Source organism: Neopsephotus bourkii, unplaced genomic scaffold (assembly GCF_033783945.1).
Source record: "Neopsephotus bourkii isolate Nb327-2 ecotype Australia unplaced genomic scaffold, CSIRO-AGI_Nbou_v1 NB_1624, whole genome shotgun sequence".
NCBI lineage: Eukaryota > Metazoa > Chordata > Aves > Psittaciformes > Psittacidae > Neopsephotus > Neopsephotus bourkii.
The window spans coordinates 4,598,063-4,625,926 of NW_026902099.1; the positions used below are offsets into that span (position 1 = coordinate 4,598,063).

At 39.2% G+C, this 27,864-nt stretch overlaps 1 protein-coding gene across 1 annotated transcript; it reads right to left on the reverse strand.

The window, feature by feature from the left end:
* Window positions 1-4,827: 4,827 nt before the first annotated feature.
* On the reverse strand, window positions 4,828-27,416 carry TUBGCP6 (tubulin gamma complex component 6). Its single transcript, XM_061372946.1, has 26 exons — window positions 27,288-27,416; window positions 25,820-26,627; window positions 24,715-24,878; window positions 23,046-23,256; window positions 22,373-22,546; window positions 21,170-21,291; window positions 20,767-20,842; window positions 20,156-20,265; window positions 18,347-18,438; window positions 18,110-18,249; window positions 16,311-16,460; window positions 15,729-15,810; window positions 15,565-15,653; window positions 15,265-15,380; window positions 14,443-14,581; window positions 14,239-14,355; window positions 12,703-14,011; window positions 12,253-12,308; window positions 11,808-12,000; window positions 11,367-11,535; window positions 9,878-10,019; window positions 9,010-9,204; window positions 8,608-8,740; window positions 8,160-8,373; window positions 7,098-7,297; window positions 4,828-5,334 (listed from the first exon to the last, which is right to left on the reverse strand). Exons 2-26 carry the CDS (start codon window positions 26,564-26,566, stop codon window positions 5,243-5,245), a joined length of 5,232 nt encoding a protein of 1,743 aa, XP_061228930.1. The 5' UTR covers window positions 26,567-26,627; window positions 27,288-27,416; the 3' UTR covers window positions 4,828-5,242.
* Between the last annotated feature and the right edge of the window lie 448 nt (window positions 27,417-27,864).

A 27,864-nucleotide genomic window follows, 5' to 3' on the forward strand; every position in this document is an offset into this window, starting at 1 on the left:
TTTTTATTTAATACATTAAGAGCAGAATGAAGGGAGACCATATGCATTTGCAGTGGAAAGTCTGGTGGTAAGGTTTATTCAGGTTCAGTATGTTCACATACACCATGTGTAAATATTTACTAAATCATGGGTGCAGTTTGTAAGCCAGTTGACTTGGGCAAGGCCAGTTAGCCAAATCAGTGTGAACCTTAAACTACCCCACTACTCAAAGCCAGGTTTCTTTGCTATTCATGTGCTCTTAACAGAGTCTTCTTGTACAAGAAGTGTGCAGGTGGGGTACCTGTTTGCTCACACTGGTCAGTGAGATTCTTCCATTCCCACTCTGGCCTTGTACCATTCAGTCTCTGAGAAGCTTGACACTGACAGTTGTCATTCAGGACATGTTATCTGGGCCTGTGTTAAAGATCATAGTGGATATGGGAGGAGATGGGAGCTGACTTGCTTGCAAATTACTTGTTGGTAGTGTTTCAGTTGAGGTTTCAGCAGAAGGTTGCTTGCCCCATCATTATTGCCACATCAGCCAAAACTAGTTGTTCCATAGTTAGTTACTGCTTGGCTTTCTGAACTGCTTTGTAAAGGATTCTATTACTGGTTCAGGTACCTGAAGTCTTGGGAAAGTTTGGTTTAATGCAAAGGTTTCTCTTTTCCAAAGAGACCACCGTCTTACACTGTGAGTTTAAGTCTACTAAATTCCTCTTCCACCCCTGTGCAAGCTTAGTATTAGCTCAGGTTGATTTGTGCTCCTCTAAGTCTTCCTCAAAATACAAGCTACTGAAAAACAGGGAGAACAGTTGGGATGCTTATAATCTGCACTGATAACCAACTTGTCCTCCTTGCTACAACAGAGTACATGATATTTTGAATGTCAACATTGTTGTGTCTTGCCTTCGACCTGGAGAAGCTGATGCTGAATAATGACTTGTGACAAGGTAGAATTTTTGATGGCACTTTCTGTAATGTTTTGGAGCCCTTGCAGAAAAGGACAAGCTTGAAGGATGAACTATATTAGTGGAAAGAGGAAGTACCTTGGAGAAGTGGGCAACGACTAGTGCTGGCCCATGCAGCTGATTGCCTTCTAGAAATAACCCATTTCTGTAGGAGTCTGAGCATTAACTACCAGGTTATTTTGCATATAAAATACAAATTATGGTGTACCTCTAAAGCTAAAATCCTGGAGAGAGGAATACTTTGAAATAGCAATTTTAAAAAGAGAAATTGAATGTAACTGTGAGGAATGAAACTGTGGTGGTGTTTCCTGCTAAATACATTCTTTGCTGACAGACAGATGAAGTGCAACAGGTTTTGAAAGCTTTTAATGATGAATTCAGACCCTTGGTGTGACTGCTTTGGTGTGCCACTCAGTGATGTTGTATTTGAAAAGGTGTAGTGTGTTCACTGGTGGGTAGGAATATGAAGAGGATCTGACTGCACATAATCTAACTGCACTGATACTCAACTGCTTGATTTCTCAGTGCAAACAGTGATGTTGATGCTTTGTGTCTGAAGAAACCAAGTGGAAAGCTTGTGCTCTTCGTGCACACTCATTGCACCATGCAGGTAGTAGTTTCAGCTCTGAATCTTCTGTTCTTGCTCTGGAGCAGGATGGAAGCAGGAGGCTGAGGACAATTAGACCAAATTTTGTCCAGGCAAGAACTTTATCTCTTAGCTCAGTTCTTCAGAGAGAAGGGAATACAGCTTTTAACATTTGGGAGTCTATATACTTGAATCATAAATTGCTGCTTGATTTTACAGCTTGTATTTGCAATAGGTAAACCTGAAAATAACACTACTTGCTGGTCAAATATTCTCTTTGTATAAAAGCCATGGACTTGTGCTCACAATGAAAAATGAATTGGTGACTCCTTGCATCAACAGCTTTCTGTGGAAACACATGATCAGACAGTCTGTGGCTGTGGAGCTGGAAGGACCCTTGCATCAAAGCAGGTGGTAGTAGGTCACAAAACTGAACTGCGAAGCTCCTGGAGACATGTCTCTGGATGGTCTCACTTGGTAGAGGATGGTGTCACATTCTCTCATGACTCTCTTAAGATTTCACTGTAACTCTGCTTGATGAGCTTGTAAATCTGTAATTCCCAAATGTTTTGCTGTCAGCTCTCACTTTGGAATGTTTTGTGGGATGCTTTTTATTCGGTTCTGTTAGTATTTTCCCCAAACAAGTGCTGTGGCTTTCTTGGAATCTTTTATAAAAAAATTAAAAATTCAATTTTAATATTCTTTCTCATGCCTGTTTTCTGAAAAGTTTTGCTCTTAGCCACAGTCTGCAGACTTCACTTCCTTGTAAGTATTTGCTGTATGTTAACATCTGATGGCCAGACCATATCACAGACACCTCACTGTATTTTTGCAGTGTTTTCTGAGGAGCAGATCATCACAGGTAAAGTCTCCTGCCTCGCCAGGGATCCTGGTAGTCTGCTTGGAGCAAGGTAAGGACCCTCACCTTTTACAAAGAGACACCTCCTTCTTAGTTACTTGGCCATGAGACCTATGCTGACACCCCTTTTATTCTGCCTGACATCACTGGAATTAAACCCACTCCCTTCTGTCAACAGATAGAGGATGTGATTTCAAACTGCTCACAGAAACAGACTATTTTCTCACTTGAGGTAATTCTCAGAATGTCCTTTCTAAATAAGCAGTATTTTCCAAATGCAAACTGATTTTACTTTGTGCAGGCTCTGGAGAGGACAGAGTTAACATTCTTCATAGCAGCCTGTGTGGGGTTGTGTTTTGGATTTGCAACTAAACCTTGGGCTGATAACACAGCTGTCCCGGCTCTTGCTAAGCGTGTTTGCACAGCATCAAGGCTGCCTCTTCCTCTGCTCTGCCCCTGCCTGGGGGGGAGAAGTTGGGAAGGAGACATAGCAACCTGAACTGGCCAAAGGGCTAGTCCATGCCATACAGCATCATGCTCAGCAATAAATAAGGGGAGAGGAGGGAGGGCTCCTTCATTTCCATAGTTTGCTCCCTTTTTGTGTTTCTAAAGAAAGCCACTTGTCCCTAAGGAAGCAGGTCATCGCTGTAACACTGTGCCTGAAGCCCAAATTTTGCTGTTTGCCTTTTTTAAGAAGGATGACTTTGGTGAAATGATCAGCATTAAAGAGTTCAGGGTGAGGCCTGAGATATGATGCAAATTCAAACAGCAGCGTTTAAGCTGAGTCAGAAAGATCATAGAAGAGTTGACATTGGAACAGGTCTCAGCCAATAGTCTAATCCAAATTCCACCCCCCCCCAAATCTCTATATTTATAAATGTTTGAAAATTAAAAGTATGACAATGGTGAGAGTGTAAGGGATTAAGAGAAAATAAAAATAAAACACTTAAAATGATAAAATGTAAGAGAAACTATTTGTTCGGTGTTGGTTTAGTGTTACCTTTCACAAAAGGAAAGTGTGCTACAAATGTAGCAATAATAGGCTAGTTTTGTAGCACCAGAGAAGGAAATCTTGGGTTAGTATACAGTGGGCTGATGTGCGGCAGTGCTCAGGGTTTGCATTTGAGAAGTCTGATTTTTAGCTATTGCTAATCTTGCTGCTCTTTTCCTTCATCATAGAGGAGTCCTTCAGAAGTCAACAGGGAGAGAGCTCCTTTTGTATAATGGTAGCAGGTTAATTTAGGTGCTCTGAATCCCTTTTTCTCTCTTTCATCTTACTACCCTCTCTTTGCTGCCTCTGTCAATGGCCAGCTGAGGCACTTGAGTCATTCCAGAGAGGAGACTGCAGGTTGGCAGCGTGATCTTCCTGCAGGAGCTACACTGGGCTCATGGAAAAGCTAAAACTGTCTTTCTATAGATAGACCATAACGCCAAAGGTCCTACACATCAGGTACCGCTGCGCCCCCTAGTGGGAGTGGGGTGTCAGGACAAGGCACCTGCAACAGAAGGTAGGCTCACACGTACACACCTGCCCTTACACTTTCTAAAGAGCAAGTCTGGCAGAGAAACAGTTCTCTGCGTGCCCAGGCAACAGGCAGCTCACTCTGCAAGCCACGTGCTCTTTCAGTGTACTGTTCATCAGAACAGAAGGAAGCTAGTTAATTAAATATAGCACAGATAAACAGCATAGAAGATGTATGTTACAACTGTGCACTGACAAATTTTTACGCTGACTTTTGGGCAGGAGCAGAAACTGAGGTCAGGTTTACACCTGGAATATTCTGACTCTAATGCTTAATTTCTATTTCAGAAAAATAAAAATTGTAAAACTACCTACACATCATCAGAAAAGAATCATATTCACTGGTCCATAGTACTGGTAACATGCTGCCTGTGCCTGTACTTCTACATAAGTCATCACTGATCAGATAATGTATCCATGTTTTAAGCAACTGAGACTCCAGGATCTCAAAACGAACATATTCCAAAGCAGACTGCCTCGGCAACATTCTCATACAATGAAGTTGCAAGTGCAATAGTCTCTTTTCACTATATAGGGAAAAAAGACAAGGAACAATTATTAGCAAATTGAAGATGTGATCCTGCAGCTGAGAGCAGTAGTTGAAACATATTTGGAATTTGAGCTGAATTTCTGGTTTAGGTGTTCTACATATTCACCACAAAAGGTGGATAGTTTAGATCAATGATAAGGAAACTAAGTTTGGCATGAGTGACCTAACAATTATCAACTGCTTGAATAGTCAAATACCATATCTCCTACCTTAGCACAATGTGTTTTTATGGTGCCCTCTTCCACTGTGGCTAACAGCCTTGAAGAAATCAGTTATGTTCAGACTGAAAATCAGTATCATCACCTTGACGATAAAACTCGTCAAATAGTTACTTATGTCTCTTTGAACACTGGTACCTCATGCTCAGTTTTAGAAAGTATCTGTTAGTTTATTTCACATACATGTATTTACATTGCAAGAAATTCACAACACTGAAAATAGAACATTTACACATTCACAGATATACAGGTTTGCACTCTCCCCCCTGTTAAGATCAGGCACTCGGCTCTTCTGTCTTGGCAATAATGACAACATCAAATCTCAGCAGATTAAATAACTGGTAGGTGTGGTGGATTTTAAGATGCATCATTCTCCATATGTGGTGGTTATATTATTTAAACTGGTGGTTATATTCTTCAAGCTATTAGATGGCAGGTTATTTCACTGAAGAAAAATGCCTCTTGCATGGCATTTGCATAAGCTTCTATAAATAATAAGCATACAGGATTATCTTTTTGTGGTTTACCATGCTATTAACAGTGATCCTACTCTAGAGAGGTCAGTTATCCTTGTAGTAGTTATTAAAGTTGATTCGCAGCAGAAAGTCCTCCAAGTGGGGTTGGTATCCTCTATTTACAAGCTTTGTTACCACTGGAAGAAAAACAAAACATAAAACAGGCTTCAACTAAGAAGAACATCCTAAAGTCAGCCTTGGCAGCTCCTGTGCAGTTTAACTGAAACAAAAAAGCAGCCTAATGTAGAAATCTGAAGACAACAGAAACAAATAATCATTTTTGCATAGGAAAGGTCCAATGTCTCTTTCTGGAATTACAAAGTATTTCAAGTAAGTTGTAAAAGAAAAATTAGGTGTCAGTTCTAAGTGAAACTATTACTCCAGTAAGAAGGAAGTGCTTTCTCAAGTTGCTTTCACAGTAAGACAGTGTGTTCTTATCATAATCTCGACTGACCAGGAGCATTTTTAGGTCCTCTGGATGTGAAAGAAGCAGCTTTGCTAAAGTTTTCCTGAGCATAGTCCATTGTGAGAGAAAAAACAAAAGGAAATTCCTGGGACATACCCCTCAAGCTCTATGAATGGACAGACTGCTCTAAACATCCTTAGTAACAAAGGGAAAAGGCAATAGAAACTCCCTAAGCCCACAAACATCCCATGCAGTAGCAAAAAGGGAATTAGCAAGCAGCAGTACCATGCAAGGAGGAAGGGAAAGTGTACAGTTAGAAATAAGGGCCTGAGCCAAAGCCATTGAAGTCCAGACTACTTTGAATTGGCTTTCAATGGATTCTGGATCAACCCATTGTGAGAGCATTTTACCATACACGGTGACTGAAGGTACAAGTGTAGATGAACAAGCACGTATTTGTTTTGTAGTGCTTAATAAAGAGGGTGTAAAGAACCAGGCCACTCAGCAAATTTCCTTACAGAATGGTCTATTAATCTCTGTCCATGAAGCAACCATAGATCTCGTAGTATGGGCTTAGGTGGCTCCCAGAGGTGTTCTGGCTTCCTGTGGAATTTGGAAGCAGCCATTCTAACTCATCCTGAAATAACTGGGTTTGCTCCTTTGACACCATTTTTGGACACCCTTAAAGAATAAAAAGGGCAGCTCATTTCCTGAAGAACACAGTCTGACTAGAAAATATTCCAGAAAAATAGATCCAAGGAAACAGTTGTACTTCCTTCAGGAATTAAGGTTTTTTTTTTTAAAAAACAACCACCAAACTCTCATGCACCACCTTTTATACTCAGGGGCAGGTTAAGTAACTGCTACTAAAAACACAAGCAAGATCTGAAAGAGAAATGGAGGGGAAAGACAGATAACCATTTCTGCACATTATAAGCTGATTGTGACAAGATTATGTTACAGCAAAGAACATCTGGGAAATTATCTGTGCAGTTGAAAACACACTGCGGCACTGGATATAAGCTTCAACTACTGCTTGGAGCCTCTCTGAGCTATAGTCCAACACAAGAATCAGTATTTTAGAATCTCATGACAAGGGTAATACTCAACTAATGCAGATGTATCTAAAATTACTTCTAAGTACTCTCTACCTCTCACTGCTGCCAATAAAAAGTGCCAGAAATCAATTCCAAAGAAAGGAAAATGTAAGCATGTACACAGAGCTAAATACCAAACACTCACTCTGCAAATTAGCAAAACCTTATGGTCAGTTTGGGGATACCTGTTAGATTTCTTGTGTGGACATTTTAACTGATGGATATGCAGAGCTTTGCAAGCCACAGGAATGCAGTTTTCATTTGGGAAATACATGTCCTAATACATGTTAAGTACACACATCTTCCTACTAGGGCAATGTAAATCCAAAACCCCTTTATAATTTTTTCAGTTGTCAGTTGACTTTTTTCTCCATCTAGAATTTATTCCATTTCTTACCTTTGAATAAGAAGTGGGAGTAATACTTGAAGGTGTTGTATGACTGCTGCATCAGACCAAAGTTGGGATGAACAGCCATCTGCTTTCCCGCATCGAAGCTCCAGGACTGAGAGATCAGCTGGCTGCGGAACTTCAAAATAAGGCTGAAGATGCTGTGTATAATGTTCATCACAGGGGCTGCCTTCTCTGTCAACAGACCCCTAACAACAGAACAAAAACAAATTCAGAGGTGTAGCTGACATTTAAAAATGTTACTGTGCTCTGAGTCTTCTTCAGCTTTAATCCCCTCTCATCCCTGGTACCCAAACAGCAGCTTTAGGTATGTTTCTTCTCATTAAAACTGAAAAAGAGAGACATAAAAGGATGGGTTTCTTTTCTTGCTCATACTTTCTGTTCTTTATCATCTCCTCTCCCTCCATCTCCCCACTTCCTTATTCCAGTGTATCCTTTTTAAGAAGAAATCAACCAACCACTGCTCCTCTCATCTTATTCAGACCGCCCTTCTGCCTCATATATGCCAATCAAAGGGCTAAACGCTTGTGGCTCCTGAAAGACAGATGTCTGCACAAAGACATCAGGTCACATTTGTTCCTTCAAAGTCCACCCCTGGTCACTGCACATATATTAAAGGCATGTACAATGTACAGAGGAGTGTTTTACTTCAGCTAGGCTTACTTGTACACACTACTCATGCTGAATCAAACAGCATGCATTTACAAAGGCTACAACAAGGATGGGGTGAAAGAAAAACAGAACTGTGGCAAGCGTGCCTTTTAGCGTTCAGGTTAGAGCTGTCCTGAGTAGACCTAAAACTTGCAGAGGCAGGGTAAACAGGAGCTGCAGCCAACTCCACGCAGTCTGGGGATGAGTAGCTGAGGAAAAGCATCAAAGTAGGGACCTCATAACATGCCATGAAGTTTGTTTCCCTTACATAAGAACACATTTATACATAAAGACTACTTAGCGTGTCAGGTAGAAGTCAGTTTTACACACATAAGTTGGACTAGACTGGCTGCTTCATTCACTTAAAGATCTGAAGTAAAAATAAATACAGCAGCTTGCCTGAAGATTGCTTTGTTGAGGTATTCAGCATGTGTTCTGTGAATTTCTTCCAGGTTACCTACAGAAGACAGTTTGTTTCCAAATTCACACCAGGTAACATGAAGAATCTGATTAGCAATGTAGCCTTGAATAACCTTCACAAAATGCTGCATTTCATGTTTATACAGCTGGAGCTGTCGAAACTGAACAGAATTTGATGCACGACTGACTAAAGCTGAAAACAAAAGCAGAAATGTATTACCATCAGCACCCAAGGAGACCATCTAAAATCAGGATTTGCAAAGGAATTAAGGTTTTTGTTAGCAGAGTCTATTTAAAATGCCAGAGAAGTTTCTTTAAGAAATTGTGCCTTTTGAAGCTTGACATGACTATTTATAAGCGATTGTCTAGCACAGGGTGGCAAAAGCACTTCACACAGGACACTCTCTACTTCACTCATTATACATACCCGTGCGTTTCAAGTGAAACCAAACATCCTTGAGAGTCCACACCATGTGCTTCAGCTGAAGCAGAAAGGAAAAGATCTTGTTGTATTTATTCATGCAGCTCTCAGTAATGACAATGTTCAGAGGCCAGTCAACCTGAAAGAAATAACAGTGCTGATCTTACTATATTTTGTGTTAGAAATTAGAAGAATATTTCAGATACAAGTATTTCAGGGACACACAAATTAGTATATGCATTTTCATAATGCAGTGCAGTGGCCAGGCTAAGTCAATCATGTAATTTCCATTACACATTTTTTTTACTCCATTCTTAAAGGTATTCCATTATTAAGAACATATTCACCCTATCACCGTAAGAACCATGGTATGACTGCAGTATTCTACCTTTCTCCATGCTGTCTTACCTTGTACCTTAGCTCTAAGCAACTCAGAGCATCAGGTGCATTGGGCTTGAATACTTCCGGAAGATACTTGAGGGCAAAAGAAAGATTGGATGCAAGCTGGGTGTCACCATGGAGGCTGTACTGTAATGCTTTATTTAGGATGGAATTAAGAACCAGTGGATTCAGCAGTTCACCAGGTGTTTGTCCTGATCCAAGCTAGGGAAAAGATACCAACAAAACAAACCAATCCTAATTACACGGTATTAACAAAGAGTCTTGGCTCCTGAACACCTACAGCCACATAGCTCCTCTGGGCAACCAGCTATACTAACCAATGCTATCCCTCCCACCTTGCTGTCTTCCCTATGAACACAGGGGTAAGTCATTAAAATACTGTCTCATCAGAAGGCCCAGCACCCTCTTCAGATGCTCTCCCCTCTGCTCTGTAGTATGTCTGCGGTAAGAGTAGGTATTCTGCAACAGAGGCCTTTCTACTGGATTTTAGCCAAATGGCAATGGGCTCTTCCAGCCTTGCTGCAATAGTGCAGTAGTTTTCACAGGAAAGTGTGAAATGCCCTTCCATGACTACTTATCTGACAAAGTTTGAAATTATTATGTGTCATATCCTTGTACTCTCTCTATTCCTGGGATTAGCAGTAGGAAATACTACTCTCTTCCCTGGGACTTCCTTGGGCCTGGGTATCCCTTCCATGCAAAGGACCTTCTTTTGCCTCAGTCCTAACAATATTAAGAGTTCCTTACTACAAGGTTTCTTGACACAGCACAAGAGAGGAAATCAGGCAGGCAGGATTCTAATTCACACTATTCCCTCATTCCCAAGCTAAAGCAGGCAATCCAAAACCAGCAGTTAAGACAACAAAGCAAATACCTTCTCAAACAAAAGGTCACTGAGAGACTGAGCAAATTCCCCATCTTCCATCAACAAAAAGTGTCTCAGTGCTTCAAAATGCTTCTCGACATTCAGTTCCACAAAGTAGTAATCAACTATTGCTTTGTTCACAAGAGAAACACTAAGAATAAAAACAAAGAAAAGGTATTCTTACAAGCAACTCCCTCCTTACTGTTAATATTCAGGTGTGGCTACATGAGTTTAATGCTCCAGTACTTAACTCTGACATCCAAGACAGGACAATATTCATATAAGCAAAAAAAATGAAACACATAAAATCTTCATCCAGAATATAGCAGAATTAAAACCTACCACTTCAGCTAACTGCATTTTGAACAGTACTGGAGAACTATTTTAAGATTGGCTACAGATAATGGTCTTTAGAACATGCTGCTAGGCCTGGAGCAACATCTTGTCAATAGGCTTCTATCTCTGTTACTGACACAAACAGATTAAGAAAGACTATAAAATCCCAAAGAATATCATAACTGGTAAAGCTCTGACACTAGATACTGAGGGCAGATCTATAAGCAATAGAGGTCTATACTACAATTTTCAGTACAGTGCAGGCATTCAAGCCAGCTTTAAATAATTTAACTTGCATACCAGGGATAGGCTAAATCTGCCAGCACACAACTCAGGCCTGCTCACTTTGCTTTGCTGAACATATGAATCTGTATAGAGATTGTTCTGATGAACAGCAATCTGCATGTTTAAAACTAAGTTAGATAATTACATTTTTCTACATTGCACCAAACTTTGAGCCTAGTATACTCTGAGTTGGTAAATGGAAATCTAGACTTACAAGAAAGTAGATTCCCACACAGGAAGCATGTCAACACATCTGTGAATGACTGCTTTCATGACAGAAGCTGATCTTGTACATAATAACGGAAACTTTTCCTTAAAATACCATTATATTTATAAAGAAAATGGTCCAACATACGTGTTTGCCCTATATATTCCAAAAGTAACAAGAACAGCTTCTATTAAACTTCAAACAAACAGCCTTGAAGCTGAAGTTCAATAGAAACATAAAATATATCCTGATCACTATGCATGAGCTTTCACATCATCAAAAGATTTTTCTTTCTCCTCTCATCTTTCATCTGCCAAATAAAAACTAGAACAAACATGGTAAATAATACACCTCCTTTTTAAAAGAACAAGGAAACCAATGGTGTCAAAACTACTGCTGCATAATCCATGAGTCTGAGAGCAAACAGTTCCCTCTAAGCCCTGGTATTTCAAACAGACCTTCAAAGCTTTAATTTACTAATAAAAATATAGGTAAGCTTATGTTACTATTTACATTAAATGTATGGACCATCCACTGAACTACTTCTGGGAGCAAAGAGAAAGATAAAGGGAACAGATCTATGTGCAACTCTTGTCTCAGAAAAGAACTAATAAAGAATACAACACTAATGGCTAAATTATTGATTCACTGTTTCTAACAAACACTCACTGAGATACAAGTGGAGCAGTAATAGACCGTTTCATCAGCACTGGCAGGGATAAGAGCTCACTCAGCTGTACAGCTGTTTCATCTGTCGCTGATTGTACCATAGGATCCACAGGAAAAGTGTAGGATCTTGGTATCACATGATGCAAGAGATGAGAAACTGGTAGTTCTGCTAAATTTAAAAACATATAAGCATTGTAAGCTACTCTAATTAAGCAATTCAATAATCTGTTTCTATTAACCTCTATAAACCCCTCTAGGTTAGAAAATCATAATGTGTCAAGATGAATTTCTCATCTCTGTGCCCAGAAGCAAAGTGTTTGGCTACTGCAGTTCTTAAGACTGGCAATTTGCTGGCAATTTAGGTAATTTTTTTGGCACTCAGCTTTCTTGCTGAAGTTTCCCACATTTGCTGTTGATCTCTGTTCCAACAGCTCTACTCACACATCAAATCATAACTGTCTTGATATTTTTCAATACAATACTGATCCGATAAGGCTTTCAAATAAGCTTGTTCTTTCTTCCATGTATCTTCCTCTCCCCCTTCCTCCTCCTTAGTCTTTGGAGTATTAGCTTCAGAAGACAAAGTTTCTTGAGGCACAGCATCTTGTGGACTTGGTTTTTCAGGTTCTTGAGCCTAAACCAAAAAGAATTGTACAAATTTCATGAGAGATACTGTATCTGTCTAGTCACACTTAGTATGTTCTTACAGGTACTTTACTAGTTGTTCCAACTGAAAATAAAAGAGCTACTTTTCTGAATGCATGCAAAACCAGTATGGTATTACAGTAATTACTAGATTAGGACAGAAACTTACTGTCTTAACTACCAGTGTGTTTAATCTTCAAAGGAAAAGGAAATCTTTGCAACAACTACTTTTGTTTCTTACCTGTACAATCTGTGAGGAATCTGGAGAAGAGTCCTTGTTGACCACATCTGTCATTACTGCAATTAGAAGTAAATTAAAGACAACACTAAATACTTAGTTCATGCTTCAGATCTGCTCTCAAAGTTCTTCAAGATTTTTCTATAGACTATCACAGGTACAACCACCTCAGTAACAGTCCCACCCAGGCAGTTTTATGCCTGTTTTCTACTCAAGATCACAAGAGATCCTGTTTCAGTTTCAGAACAGAATTTTTTCATGCTGTTTCTTCTATACAGAAGAAAGACTTAGCTCAGATTCTTTCCTCTGAATTCTAACAGAGGAATCTGAGATGTCCAAAAAATCTATGCAAGGAATTAAGTAACAAATACCCATTTTGAATGTAGACATCTACCGTTAACTTTCATGAGCCCTTAAACAAATGCTGACTGAATAAACTTAGTTTTAATTTACCTTCTTCTTTCTCTTCCGTCATATTTTCTTTTTTGTCATCTTTAAGAATAGCATCAGGAAGGACTGGAACACTGTCAGACGACTGCAACTGTGGTGAAGTCTTTTTCTTCATTTGTGATGCTTTTGCTTCCTTTCCGCTTCCTTCAGCAGGAGATGCTTCTTCACTGTACAGAAGTGTCTGAACTGTGGAGTCAGTCGAAGGACTCGAAATGATTTTACGATGAGGTATTGGATCATCTTCTGTAGATGGGGCCCACTTCCCTATTGGGATGCTTGACTGGGATGCATGACCAAACGGGCTGCAACGAGATTTCAGAGGCTCTGTATCTGAAACCAGTTCTCCAATTTTGATGTGTGACTGTGAAGCATGCCCATGGATGCTCCACCGAGGCCTAGCTGAGACCACCTCTGACACATTTTCACCAATCTTGATACTGGCATCAGATGCATGACCATGGATGTTCCATCGAGGCCTTGTAGGAGCTACATTTGACACATACTCTCCAATCTTAATATTGGCTTCTGAAGCATGTCCATGAATATTCCACCTGGGCCTTGAAGGTTCTACCTCTGAAGCATATTCCCCAATTTTGATATGAGCTTCAGAAACATGCCCATGAATATTCCATCGGGGTCGGCTAGATTCAACTTCAGAAGTATAGCTGCTGATTTTTATATGAGAGTCGGAAGAATGCCCATAAGGACTTGCATGTGGCTGGTAAGTCTCCATATGAGGTACATACTCTCCCACTCTAATGCTGGAATCAGATGCATGTCCATGAATATTCCACCTAGGCCTTCTGTACTCTACATCAAATTCATTTTCTCCAACTCTAACATGTCCCTGCCAAGCTGCAGACGGTCTGAGAACTGTACTAAAATCATACTCATTTTGCTGATGCAATGGTGCATTGTCTTCTCCTTCCAGTGCTCTTCTCAAGACAGGCTGATTTTCACTTACTTGAGGAGTCTCAGAAAGATCCGAGTTAATATTTCGGAATGCTTCATCCAGCAAAGACCCTTGTATGCTAATAGCAACAGGTTGTTCATCTTGTGGCTTTGGTAAGAAATCTTCTATATTCACACTGGATTCAGGCAGCGACTCAGCGCTGTAGAGAGAACTGCATGCTTTCTCTGAACTCTGGGGACTGCTTTCAGATCCAGCTACTTTAGGCTGAAAATGCTGATCAGGGTTATTATCTGTTGGCTCTGGCAGTGCCTTGTCAGCAGAAGTAGCACATTCCAGTCCAGGCTCAGACTCTTTTTGGCCAACTGTCTCATTGACATGTGGAGGTTTCAGAGAAGACACCTAAAAAAGAAATAATTATTACAGTGTATGGCTAGTCACATAATCAAGCTACTTTTGAGACACACTTTATCAATGTTTTTTCAGATGTACTACAGATAGTGTGGTAACCAGTCACCCTGCTGTTACAGCGAACCTTGTGTTTACTGAAGTGAAATGAACCATAAAATGAACTCCCTTGAGGGACACCTGAACAGCAACCTGGAGTTGATGCAAGAAAAAAAACTGACCTGTGAATGTGGATCTTTCACAACAGTGGTTTTATCTAAAGCCATCTGGCATTGTTTATAAGGAATAATATCTAATTTTCTCCTGTAGCTTCCATCTGGAAGTTTTTCAAGCATTTCCTGTAAGTAAAAAAGACAAAACCAAGCCTTTAAGTACCAATGGCCAAATTCTTTAAATTACATTTCTTAAATCTTTTCAGAAGATACCTCAATGCGTTTTTGATCTTCTAACAGAAACTTAAGACGGGCTGTTTCCAACTTGTGTCGCTGGATTTTCCATAGGGCTCTTTGTTCCCTACGGGCTGCATCATCAGAAAGTTTGCTATAATGGTCAATTAATTCCTGCCTAAGAAGATAAAAACAAAGCTAAGTTACAGATTTTCACATACTCATTTTCCTCTTCATTTCTAAAGAATAAGACCTTTCAGCACTTTAGAACTGAGAAACAATTACTTAAAAGTAGAAGCCAGAGGCTTCAATCCCAGAGAATAAACAGTGGAGGAAACAAAGGAATTAGTCATTATGACAAAGTGTTCTTAGTCAATATGTATTTCTATAGTAGGTCATTCATTTATCTTAAGCATTTTTAGATATAACAAAAGACAGTTAAATATAAGTATATGCAGAACAACAGCAATTCAGATAATTACTGATCTAACTCCTCTGCTTTTTACTTCTGCTTTGCCATACATGTGACCATTTTTGCTGTGGGCTCAGCTTTTAATTGTAAGATGTAGTTACATTTTTTCCTGAAATCTTGATGATAACAAAACCCAGACTGGAGAGAGCTGGCATGAATCAGTGGCTCCCAGACTTTTAGGCCACTAACCACTCCCAAATGACAAAATTGCTCAGATTACCAAAAAATCCTTACATCCACCTTTTAACTGCAAATATTACCCTTGTACAGCAATATCTGGGAACTCTTAGTACCATAGATCTTAATATACAGTAATTTTTCCTGAGGTTTTTATGGTTATGATGGTTTTGGAGTATCCAAGCTTTGGGAGACTACTCAGAAGCACTTACCTTGCCTTTTTTTCCAGTTCTTCTTCTAAAGCTTTCAGTCTTTTTTCTCTCTCTCTGAGCTCTCGGGCATAGCTGAAATCATCATCAATCTCTTCTTGCTTTATTGCAAGACGACGCTGCATAAATATTTAACACTTTTAAAAGCCACTCTCAATACCAGCTGTAATACACACTCCTGCAAGAAGTTCGTATTGGTATTCCACTCACTCAATTCATTCAACTTCAGTACAACAGATCAAGATACACTTTCCATTATTTGCCTAAGAAATAAAATTGGCCTTTAGAAACACACAGAAATACCTCCTGGTCCTTTGCAAATTGCTCTTTCAGCTTCTGAAACTGTTCCCGTTTCTTTGCATCCAAAGCCATTCGTTCTGACATTTGTCGATCTGTATTGAAATGGTTATTGTTAGATTATATTAACAAACCCACTGGAAAACACATGAAACACTACTGCAACTTACCATTAATGGCTTTTAGCACTTTACTAGCAGTTTCTCTAGCATGAACAATTAATTCTTGTTTGGCTATTTCCATGCGTAAATCCTAAAAAGAACCCAAACAAAAACACACGTGGGAATTTTTTCTAACATTTTAGACTTGAAAATACACTGTTGAAAAGACAGGCACATACTTTATCAAGGTTATTAATTTATGGCTACAGTACAGAAATATTAATAAAGCAATTAATTGTACAGAAAGTCTCTGAGCTGATTTTAAAAGGAACTAGCTTGTCACATTTGTTACCTTAAAATTTAACCATCTTTTTGCTACTTTTCAGTAGAAGGGCAAATCTGCTGCTGCAAGGAATCAAATGGAAGTCCAAAACTCATTTGATACATCAAAATGTCAACACACCACCTATACTTCTACAAGCTATATTAAGTAAGTTTATGTGTTGAGATAATAATTCAAACAGCAACCGACCAATGAAAAGATTCTGACCATAAATACAAATTATTTCAGAGTTATAAAAGAAATGAAAAATTAGTATTTAAAAAAGAATAAATCCCAACAATAAGGTCTTCACTCTTTTATTCATTTACCTTTTCCTCCTTGCTTATGGAACTGTACCGGGCAATTCTTTCCATTCGACCCACATACACTGCACAATCTCTCTCTATTTCTTTGAGCTCCTCAAGCGAAAAAATAACTGAAATCCGGGGAACAGGAATATCTGACCAGCATATATAGTGCTGAAAAATGAGAAATATCCTTTTATACACATTTCTAAGTGTAAAATGTTACAATATGAACTCAAATTATGTATTTTTTTAACTTAGCACTGCTTCAAGGCACTGAAAGAAGCCTCCACACAGGATCTATAACCTTTATTAATATCACTGTTTTTAGCATTTATATCATTCAAACTAGGAGAGAGAGGTATAATGTTCCAGAACTTGGATCACAGGGAAAATTCTGAGAGTCCCATTTTTTCCCAATTAGTTGGATAGGAATCTAAAGTCTGATACATACATTTATACTAGTTGTGTTCTAAATGCCTAAAGCTTTGTTTTTCTGAACATCTAAATTAACTAAGGCTGAGTAACGCAGCACTTGAATGCATCCCTTCTATCAAAAGTTAGTGCTTGTTTACTTACATCCCCCACAGCTCCCCACTTAACAGGAATTGTCTGGAACACAACTAACACACACCTACAGGAATGAGATCTACACAAGACATAACTCTCAAAAATATGGACAGTGCACACCACAGAGTATCTGTTCTGTATGCTGCATATCTTAGGTCTTTCTGCTTCATCTCAGCTTTCCTAGATTTATTAAGCTGTTCTACTCAGTGCAGAAAACAGGTAAAAAACCAAGAGCACACAAGTATGATCACACTGCGGTCCCCAGTCTGGTTAAAGCCCAGAGCTGCGTTCCTGGGACTTTTGTAGCCAAATCAAAAGGGAACAGCCAGCTGTTCAGAGCATTATCATGGAAAGGGATGAAATGTGTCTGGCACTCTCTGACAGATGGAAGATGATTGAACCTGGGTGCTACACATCCTGGGGCAATGTTCTATCTATTATGATACTGTGATAGTGACTGATAAAGCTGTAATTTATAATGAAAATGATGGCTGACGCTGTTTTATAGAAAGCCCAGTACTACTGGCACATCTGAGTTGTGGTTAGAGAACGCTTATCAAAACAGACTCAGGAGAACTAGCAGAGGGCCATCTTGAGGTATCAGGCTTATGACTGATACCTGATGTCAAGTTAACTGATAATGAGCTGCTCAGCTCTGTCTAAACTAGGCAACTCTGATCTTGAAGAGAATGGAAAGAGTGCCTTTAGACATCTCTGTGGTTTCTTTGTTAGACATGCATAGAGAAGAGGGAAAACACAAAGTAGTTCAACATGTTTTCCTTATCAAGAACAAGACTCATTCTGCAAAATATGAATATTTAAGCACTTTTTGAAGATGTAGTGGTAGAATTGAAACTCTGTGGAGAACTGAGTCAAGACCCGGTAAGTCAGGCATCTTTAAACATGAAAAAAACAGGACTATAAGTTGGGTGGAAAATGGAAGGCACTTGCTTGGAAGCCTAAAACACTTCTGCTTTGAATGCCAAGGAAAGTAAGAACTATAGCATGTGCCTTGAATACAATTAATTGGATGCTGTTAAAAATGTATATTTCTGCAGTGAGGTGTTAGCAAGTAAGAGTGGATAATCAGCCCACAAGCATCTGTCAGCAAGTAATTGCCTTTCATGAATCAACATCCTACTTAGGCAATACCATCTTTCAATAAAGAAACAAACTTGCTAAAATCCTAGAATCTTGCTCTAAAGAGACATGATTTTCTCAATGGAATAGGAAGGAACCAAACCAAAACTTACCCTAGGACAGCACAACTTCAGCAAATTTATGGTTTTCCCACATATGTATACATCATTAGCAATATGTTTAAGAAATACAGGGACACAGTCTTCTACTTCTTTTGAAATCAAAACATAACCATGAGTCCAGTAATGTTTATCTACATATCAAACAAAAAGATGAAAGTATGTATTTTTAATTATTTCATTAACTACACAAATTATATAAATTAGAAATGCTCCAAATACATACTGTACCTCTGAAACAAAGATAATCCTCATTCACCTGGATCATAAATTCTCCATAAACATCTCTGAACACACCACTGTATACCCAGTCGTAGATAAATCTAAAAAAAACATATAATTGTACAATATTGAGAATCAATCCTCTCGTCTTCTCAACTTTATTATAACCAAACAGTAAGAATATTCTCTAAAACATCAAAACAAGCTATAGGCAGGATAAAACCCAGCAATTAAGTGCTGTCACAGTGATATTTAAAGATACAGGCAGGATTATGTCACTGCATTTTTCATAAACCATCTTTATATAGAACATTTCAGTGATTAGTTAAGATGCAAAAACACTGCCTTAATTAAAATAATCTTTCCACTTCTGTATATTAATTTACTAAGTATATGTCAAAAATTTCAATAAATCTTTGCATCATACCAAAAGCATAGGGAGAAATAAGAAGGAAGAATTTATTTTAAAGAGAGGTAACTTGAGCAGGCAGAAACTGAAAGGCTACAAAACAAAGATGCAATATTAAACACCTTTTCCCTTGATCTAGAGCCATTTTTAATATATATACAGTAATGAGATCTACTGCTTTGGAATATTTGTTCATGCTTTTTCTTATTTCCTCTGTGTGAAACCAAACTTTTGAAGAAATAAAAAATACAATTATCTGAAGCTATAGGTAAAAAAAGCTCAGAGCACCTTAGAGATTATATTTTCTTTTCTTACTAGCTGCAGTACTGTTTCTAGACATTGGGTCAGTGTAGAAGGCAGGAAGCATTTAGCAGAGGAACCACTGTTCAATTTTAAGGTTGCAAGTAAAAAGTTAATAAAGTATTAAATCGGATGTTTCTATGATTTATTTCAGCAAAAACTATCACTTAATTTCTTTCAGGTTAATAAATGAGTGAGATAACAACTTCTGCAGATGAGACCTCCTTCCACAGTAGCCCTGACTGAACATGACTGATGCTTCAGTAGAGATCTGCAACAAATTCAGGGGTCAATACTCTAAGTAGCACATACTAGTGAGCGTACTTTCATATTTTTCTAGGTTCCTGCCCTTGTTATTTCAGAAATCTGGCTCCCTTCTGTAAATTGCAGGGCAGGAGCTGTGAAGATATTTCAGTGAGTCTTCCAGTAAATCTGAAATTAAATTTCTTCAGAGAACATTTTATGTAGAAGGAAGAAAAAACAAGAAGGGGGCCTTGGGAGGAATCTTCAATTTAGAGCATTTTGACAAAGTTTGGTTTTCTCTTTCTAGTATCATTATGTCTATTAAGCATCACTGTCAACAAAACTGCTGCAATAAAAGGAACTCCACTTCCAATTGTTAGTTAGTTGCATCTAATTAATGAACAACACATCTATTAATTTTTATTATTATTATTTTTCCTTATTGAAAGCCCACAGGAATTAAGACAGTGGAAATAAACATGAACTTTTCCAGTTTGTGGAAGATCAAAAGGAACTTGTTAGTTGCCAGTTTCAGGATTTCACTACAAGTATGAGAAGAAAAAAAAAAAAAAAAGACATTTATCCAACTCTCATATTTCAGTATGAATTTCCAGGACCAGCAGCAAGAAAGAAGTCTTACTTACATGTATTTATTTACTAATCTAGTCACACATAAAACCCTTATGTTGCTACTGAGCTGCAAAAGAGAGGGAAAGAAGGATTCAGCAAAATTAACTTAGTATGTATTTGCAGATACATCTTATATTTTCTCTGAGAATGTGAAAAGCCATTGTTAAATTACTCACCAGATTAGCAATTCAGAACTGCTCTTAAACACAATCATGCAGAGAACAGTATGGACGCACCTTGTGTACGGTTCACAGCTAGTCTTCAACAGAGACAGAAGAACTGGATAGTGCTCATTGCTACAGTTGTTGAGAGCCTCTTTGTACAGGTATGAAAGCAATTTAACACCCTAAGAAAATGGAAAAATATTCTAATATTAGGCCACAAACTTAACTATAATCACGAAAGATCATAAATGCATAGCTTTACATGTTTCACTAGACACAGAATGCAGGATGTCCTCTATCCTCTATCAGAGGCATGTCCTCTAGTTCTATGCGACTAAGATCACTTTACTTGAGCTAGTTATCTCAAATTCACTTTGTAGTCAATGGAGGGAAACATGTATGCTTAGACTTGGATCCATTTTACTTGCTACAAACACCTCCTTTAGAATTAAATTAAATGAAATGCACTCTAAGGATTATTTTGGGTCCTTCGTCTACTTTAGGAAGTAAACAAAATTACCAAATTTAAAATACCTGGCGAAAGGATCATGGCACTCTAACTGGAGGCCATGTCTTTCATAGCAAAGGGACCACTAACAATTGCATGTAAAATCCTACCTAATTTTGAAGAATATTAACAATGTAACCAAAACCAAATATAAATGTATCAAATGAATTATCACCGTAGGAAATGAAGCACCAGCTCCACCACTGATCCCCAGGGCTGTTGTTCCTATGCCACAAAGCTCGGCTAAATACCTAAAAAACAGTATTAAAATACATGTAACAATTTTAACCAGAAGTCTCTGAGACCACTTTGATGAACTTTGCTAAAGCTGAGTATCATACAACAACCCTACTGTACCAACTGAATGGTAACAGGGTAACAAAGAAATTGAATATAAACACCTTGCATGTTTTCCATAGAATCTGGTGGATAGAAAGAAATCTGTTAAAATAGATGGAAAATACTGAATAACTATGTAAGAATGTCCACATAGTATCGTCTGGTTTAGTGAATATGAAGAAATAGGATTGCATCTTTTCTGCTATGAAAAGCTTAAATATTTAATATTATTCTCTTACCTCAACTGACGACCTAATTTTCTGAAGAGAAAGCTGATTGTTAGAAGACTTAAAGTAGGAGGAGTTGACAAAACACAGGCTCGGTAATATTGAAGATACTTTCTCAGCCCACTTGTGAATGCCTAGTACCAACAGAAAATATTCAAAGTTGTTAACAGTCTGTCTGTGTCTCACATTAATTGCACCAGCATGAAAGCAAATGTTTTACTAAAATAATCTGCATATTAGGTAAGAGGGGCCTGTATACTGAAGTGAGAGGGAGGTAAGAGTCCGTGTAACAGCAGATATTCAAATTAGTCAGATGACTCGTCTACACCCTTTATATATCCAGTGCACAGCCTGGACCCACGCAGTGTATATCAAAGCATCTTGATTCAGCTTCTCTGAATTGCCCTTTGAGGAGCTCCCTGCTCTCGAACAGCTATAATATGCACATGGGAAAACAGTTTCCTTACTTTCATGCCTAAACTGGATATGGAAAAATCTCATCTAGAACTTTTTCTAACAAGACAAGGAGAGAGATTTTCCTATTCTATGTTTATTAACATTGCTGTAAGTCAAACATTCAAAAGGAATATGTTTTCATTGTCTTCAGTACATTTTCACTGGAATGCATTTTCATAAGAATACACTTCCACTGTTTTCACAACCAACCCTAGCTCAATTCTATGCATCAGAAAGATATTTCACAGTGTACATACGGTTCAGCATAATATACAGATGTCTGACAGGGAAAATTTGCACTTAATTCTGAACCGAGAAAAAGTAATTAAAGCTATTAAATACAACATTTCTCTATTTTAGTTTTTATTTTTTAAATATATATTATATATGTACATACTGTGTTAAGAAGGTTCCTGTATTTTAATTTTATGCAACTTAATGTATAAATATGTGATGGTTTTAACATCTAAAAATTATATTCCTTTAGTCCTCGAAAGAACAACATGACTAAACAAATCATACTTGAGATAACAAAGACCTTTTACCATGTGTCTCAGTGCAAGCAAGCCCTACGCACACAGAGCTGCGGTTTAAAGGCAGTAGCACTGTTCATTGAAAACCTGGGATGAGCATTACTCTTGACATGCCTTGCAGTTTTGCAGAATGCAGAAATTTCAGCTTTACACAAAATGGAAGTTACCTTTTCTACCTAAGGTAACTGGCCCATTAAATCTAGATTATTTCATACAACTGTTTTACCTGAAACACAAGTCCTTTGCTGTATGAAGAATCTAAAACTGGTTGAAGAGAAAACCGACTTAGTCGTGTGTAATAGGTTCCATACTCTGCAACTTCTGAGAGCAGGTTGTGCATTGCCTCTGGTGAGGTTCCAGATACATATACCCCCTCCTTTATCACAAATGTCTGAGCAGCCTGAAAGGATATAGAGAGGGGGGAAAAAAGCAGATACAGATATTTCATAGCTTTATTCTGACTTAAAATAGCAAACATTTACACACAAAAATAACACATTTTCAGTTTAGATACTCTGGTAACTGAGACCATACAGCTAGAAGAGTGTGATAAACATTAAACTGTAGCAAAATTTCAGGAGTATGAATGGTATTTGCAAATGTACAGAATAAAACTCATCTAATTCCTTCAAGAAAACCCAATCTACAAAACTATTTACACATCTATTTTCAAGTATTCATAAACCTGTTTTCACTTACAGGTTTACAAATACTCTTAGCCCACTGCAATAACATCCCTATTACATTATATCAATACTGCCTTATTGCCATTAGGTCACATTCAACTTTTTAATAGTATTCACAACTGCAAGATCTCGAAAGAAATAAATGTATTGAAAAGGAGACCTCTACAAAGAAAAAAGATTCGACTAAGAAGCGCAGTTAAAAATCTTCCATACCTGATTGAGTGAAAATGTAGTAGATACCACACCAATGAGGACATTCAAGACATCCTTAACCAGTTCAGGTTCTTTCATCAGTACAAGCTGTGGAAGCTGAAGCACAGTATTGCTAAACAGTTGTAATTCCCCTTCTCGAAGTTTGTAAAATTTATCAAAAGCTTCTCTCCCAGCTTCAGTAAGATAGGGTTCCTCTTTCTTACCAGGTGGGCTGTGTTGGAGCAAACACAACATTATAATGTGTTTATATGAAAAGAAGGAAATATAACTCCTAAATCAAAACCGGCATTTCAGAATGTTACACAGCCAGTATTGACCACAGAAAAGTAGACATTTTCAAGGGAATGTGCATTCCATCAATGAAACTGTACCCCAGACTCAGTACAGTGAAGAAAAAGGTAGATAACTTGAACATCAGATCAGAGACAGAAATCATGATAGGTAACTACCAGCCTCTTCTGTGGCCTTCCCCGATGCAGTTTTCACATTAAGAAAATGAAGTTAATGTATACCAGATTTCCAGGGTCCATGTAATATTAATACTCAAACATGTTCAAGAGCAATATACCCAAAATGCTGTAGTGACTTGTATTAACATATTTGATCTCTTCCCAATGATGATTACAGTCCCTTCCAAAACAATGTCTCCTTCCAATTACTCAAAAAACTGAATTCTAGTAGCCTCCATTACATGAAAGCTGCCAGGCATACGGTCTGTATATGACTCTTAAGATCCTTGCAGTCTCAATGGTAGCAAAAAAACCTGTCAGAAATAAAGCTTGAGCATGCTAGAGAGGCTTTGAAAAATCACATTAGGAAACTTGTGAGCTTCTCAGGCTCAGAGCTGAAAAAACAGTATGCAACAATACCACAGACACATCACTAGGTTACTACTTAAAATTACAGAAAACATACAGAGCAAAGTTTCTCCAAGAATCAGGCACAATACTGTCTATCAGGAATGTAAGGAGGATCCCTGCTATACCTTCCTTTTCTTTTTTTCTTCCACTTTAGGGAAGCCAGGAAGCTTTAACAGGGCTATACACCGTCCTCTCAGGGGCTTTTTTTCTTCCACTTTAGGGAAGCCAGGAAGCTTTAACAGGGCTATACACCGTCCTCTCAGGGGATTCATCTTCTACTCAACAGTCAAAAGAACTACAACTCTAACTACACCATCAAGAAATCCACAGTAATAATTTCTGTTTTGGTTATAGACAAGGAAAATTAATACAATAGTGTACAGTACTGGGAGAGATGTGTTTGATTATCCTAGTGCTCTACAATTACCACTTTTCCTTTTTAAACTGAAAATTTAGACTGATTTAGACTGTTTTAGACTGAGATAAATTGTATAATGCAAAAGAAGTCAGATTAGTTACAAAAATGCTGCATTTCACACAAACAGCAAGCATTCCCATAATCCCTTCAGTGGTTTTGACAAAGACGATTTTCTCTCTTCCTATGAAACAGCTGCAATCCAATAACTAGCTTGTTGAAACTGCACAACTGCTATTCCTTTCTCAATCATTAATGCAGTATATTGAATGTTGTGAATTAAACATTAACATTTCATCATTTATACTGAGGTCATTTGGAACCAAGATGAAATGCACCTCCATACGTTTGCATGTGAAGCATAACAAATTTGCCAGTAAGAGCAGACACATACTATCCAATTCTTTCCCAACATCTTCGTTTGCTGGGTCCATATGTAAGTACTGCATCCCACAAGTCTATGTCTGGAGTCATGCTTGGCTCTGACTGAGAATCTGGAGTCAGATTGGATGCTGACTGGAATCCCTCATCTTCTGACTGGTCTATACTTTGGGGAACCTGTCGAGAGTTCAAATGTTATACATTGAGACATTTTACTGAAGAAATACATGCTAATAAAGAAGATTTCCTGCTATCACTCATGATCAAAGGACTCTACATAACAAAGCCTGTGTTGCGCGCCCTCCCTTTACATCTATTTTTTTTCCCTGTAAGCACTCTTTCCATTTGGTAAGCCTCTACTGGTACTAATGCCCATATATAAAACAATCACCACCAAAATCATGCATTAAATTTGTGGGTATTAAACTCTAAACTTACTCCTTTGGTAAGCATATAGTTCTACAGGTTGAGAACCTGATGTCTGCATATTCAATGTTACACAAACAAAATCATTCTGCTAGGTATTTCATTTGAGCAAGCGATCAAGGCCCTAATTATTCAAATTTGTAAACATTTTGTTAACTCCAACTAATACAGTTTGTTCCCTTATGCTTATTCATACGCAGAAAACCTGCAGATTTCCAAACAGTGTATTTGCCATATCCTCAGCTCCCACTCAACAGGAGTTGTATGTGCAGAACAGTATTCAACTTCAGTAAAAGACAATTGTACCCATATAAAAAGCAGCATGCTCTTCAAGAAATCACAAATTTTCCAGTCTGATGGAAAGAGTGCAACATGTACTCAGAAAGGTTCTGCCCCCCCCTAAGTTACGACTTGCATCCATATGTGCCACAGGGGTTTTCCTTTTTAATCTCTCTACCTTCAAGTTTCATTTAAGATCCTGAGTTAAGGGAACTGCAAAAGCTATCCATATGTTAAGCAGACAGAACAAAATAAGGATTAGGAGTAAGAAAAGAATCCCTACTTCATCTTTAATTCTAACACTGTATGCTTCTATTACAAATTAAACAACTACCTATAGTTTGAACTGTAGTTTTCAAAGTGGCATATTGAAAGCATGCATACATTCAAGTCCAAAACAAATGATACCATACTTTAATTGCAAGTCCAGACAAATCTGCATTGTCAGGCACTGGCGGTAAATCCAGTTTGATGTCCATGTCATAGGTACGGCTGTGGACAAGAGCACCAAAGAGCGAGACCCGTGTTTCTTTCTCAAACCTGTCCCCAGCCGGACAGTCCCGTGAGAAGAGCCCTATGGCAGGGAGCCCGGTGCCAGGGGCAGCTTCCATGATCTGAAGCGTCTTCTGAATTGTGTCATTGAACTGACATTCTTCGTTTGTTATTAGAGATTGGATATCAGCTTCAAATACACTTACATCATAATAATCATAACCCTGATACTTGACATTTCTACCAACATATTTGTTGTTCAGAAAATAGTCCTTTTTTTGTGGTACAAGCTGGGGAGGCCCTGTTCCAGCAAGCTGTACCAGGAGATCCAAGACAGCGCTAACTTCAGTAAATGGTAAGCATTCAGCTGTTTCCAGTTCCTCCACAAGGTCCTCCAGTCTATCTGCCTGAGCACCGAGGCCAGCAACTCTTAAGTTGAAAGACAGCATCAAGATTTTGTTTTTCACTGGCAGCCTGGAAACGTTTGACAGCAGCTTACGAGCCTCTTCTTGAAAAAGGTTCATGAACAGGGCATTATAAGCAACCCTTTTCAGATTTTGCTTAGCCCTTCTCTTGCTGATCTTCTGCCTGCCCAGGTGGACCTTCCATGGCAAACCTGTCAAGTGTGCTTCACACAAATCACTGAACAACTGGGTGATGCTCTCCATTTCAAATCAAACTGTCAGGTTACAGCAGTTACAGTCCAGGGCTCTGGTTTCATGCACAGATCTGAAAAATACCAGGAAGAAGAAACACTCGTGATGTCTATAAGAAAGATGAGTGTGCTTTAACTTAAACTAAGAGCCCAAAACCAGAGAGAAGAAAACTGACCTAGCACATATTTAGGACACAAGCTATAAAAATAACAGCATGACTTTGATCACAAGCACACTGATGGTGGTGCAAGCTTAATTCCAAGCGCCTGATTTTGCTCGGCACACTGAAATAGGAGAAGGCTGTCCTGATCTAATACAGGATTTCCTGTGGGAACACCTCCACAGCTTTACCACCCTGTATCCTCTCAGGAGACACCGCCACCCCGCTCTCCCCAGGGCAGTGCCCGCCGCAGAAGCCACGGGGCCACGCTGAGAGCGGGCGAGAAGATGAGGGCAAAGAGGCGCTGGCGCTGATGTTGACGGGCAGCGGGAGGGCAGGGCTGGGCTGCAGCGGCACCGGCCACCCCGGGCCGGCTCCGGAGTACCCGCAGAAAACACGCGTGGGGTGACAGCACCACCCGAGGCAGCTCCCGCGGCAGGGCTGGATCGCTGGGGATCCACTGGGCCCAGCCCGGCGGCCCCTGCTCGCCCCCAGCAGCGCACGCTGGCAGCACCCCGCCCCAGCCCCGCTCCTCCGGCCCGGCTCGCTCCCGCCCCAGCGCTCCGGCCGTACCTCTGGCGGCTGCCGGGGCCGCCTCAGCCGTTCCTTCCCCCTTCGCGGGCCGCCAAACACGGCGCTGACGTCACGCCAGCGCGACGAGCCGCGAAGAGGCCCTGGGCGTGGCGGGCGGCGGGAGGCGCTGCCGGGCACGCACGGGGCAGCGGTACCGCCGTTAGCATGGCGCGGTCTAACCCGGTAGGTACAGCGCCGGGTTATAGAGCTGGCGGGTTACAAACCATCCCTGCGGTGCGTGCATGTAACGTGTGAGCCCAGTGTACACGAAATAACACAACGTTACCAGAAAGCAATAAACCACGGTGGGGGCCCGAGCTGCACACTGTGACTGCAGCCTGCTGACCACACTTACAAACTAGTTCTACCAAGAGCACACAGTTTTCATCTTAATTCATGTTTTAATAAAATGCATCAAGATCTTAGAAAAATACGTAGCAAAATACGACATTTCATAATTCAAAGCATGTAAACATTCAGCTGAATTAAGTGAAAGAGCTATTTCTGAGAAAATGTTTGCATTTGTTGTTTTTACCCTTGAAAATGCTGAACCGTCAATTTTATTTATCTATTTATT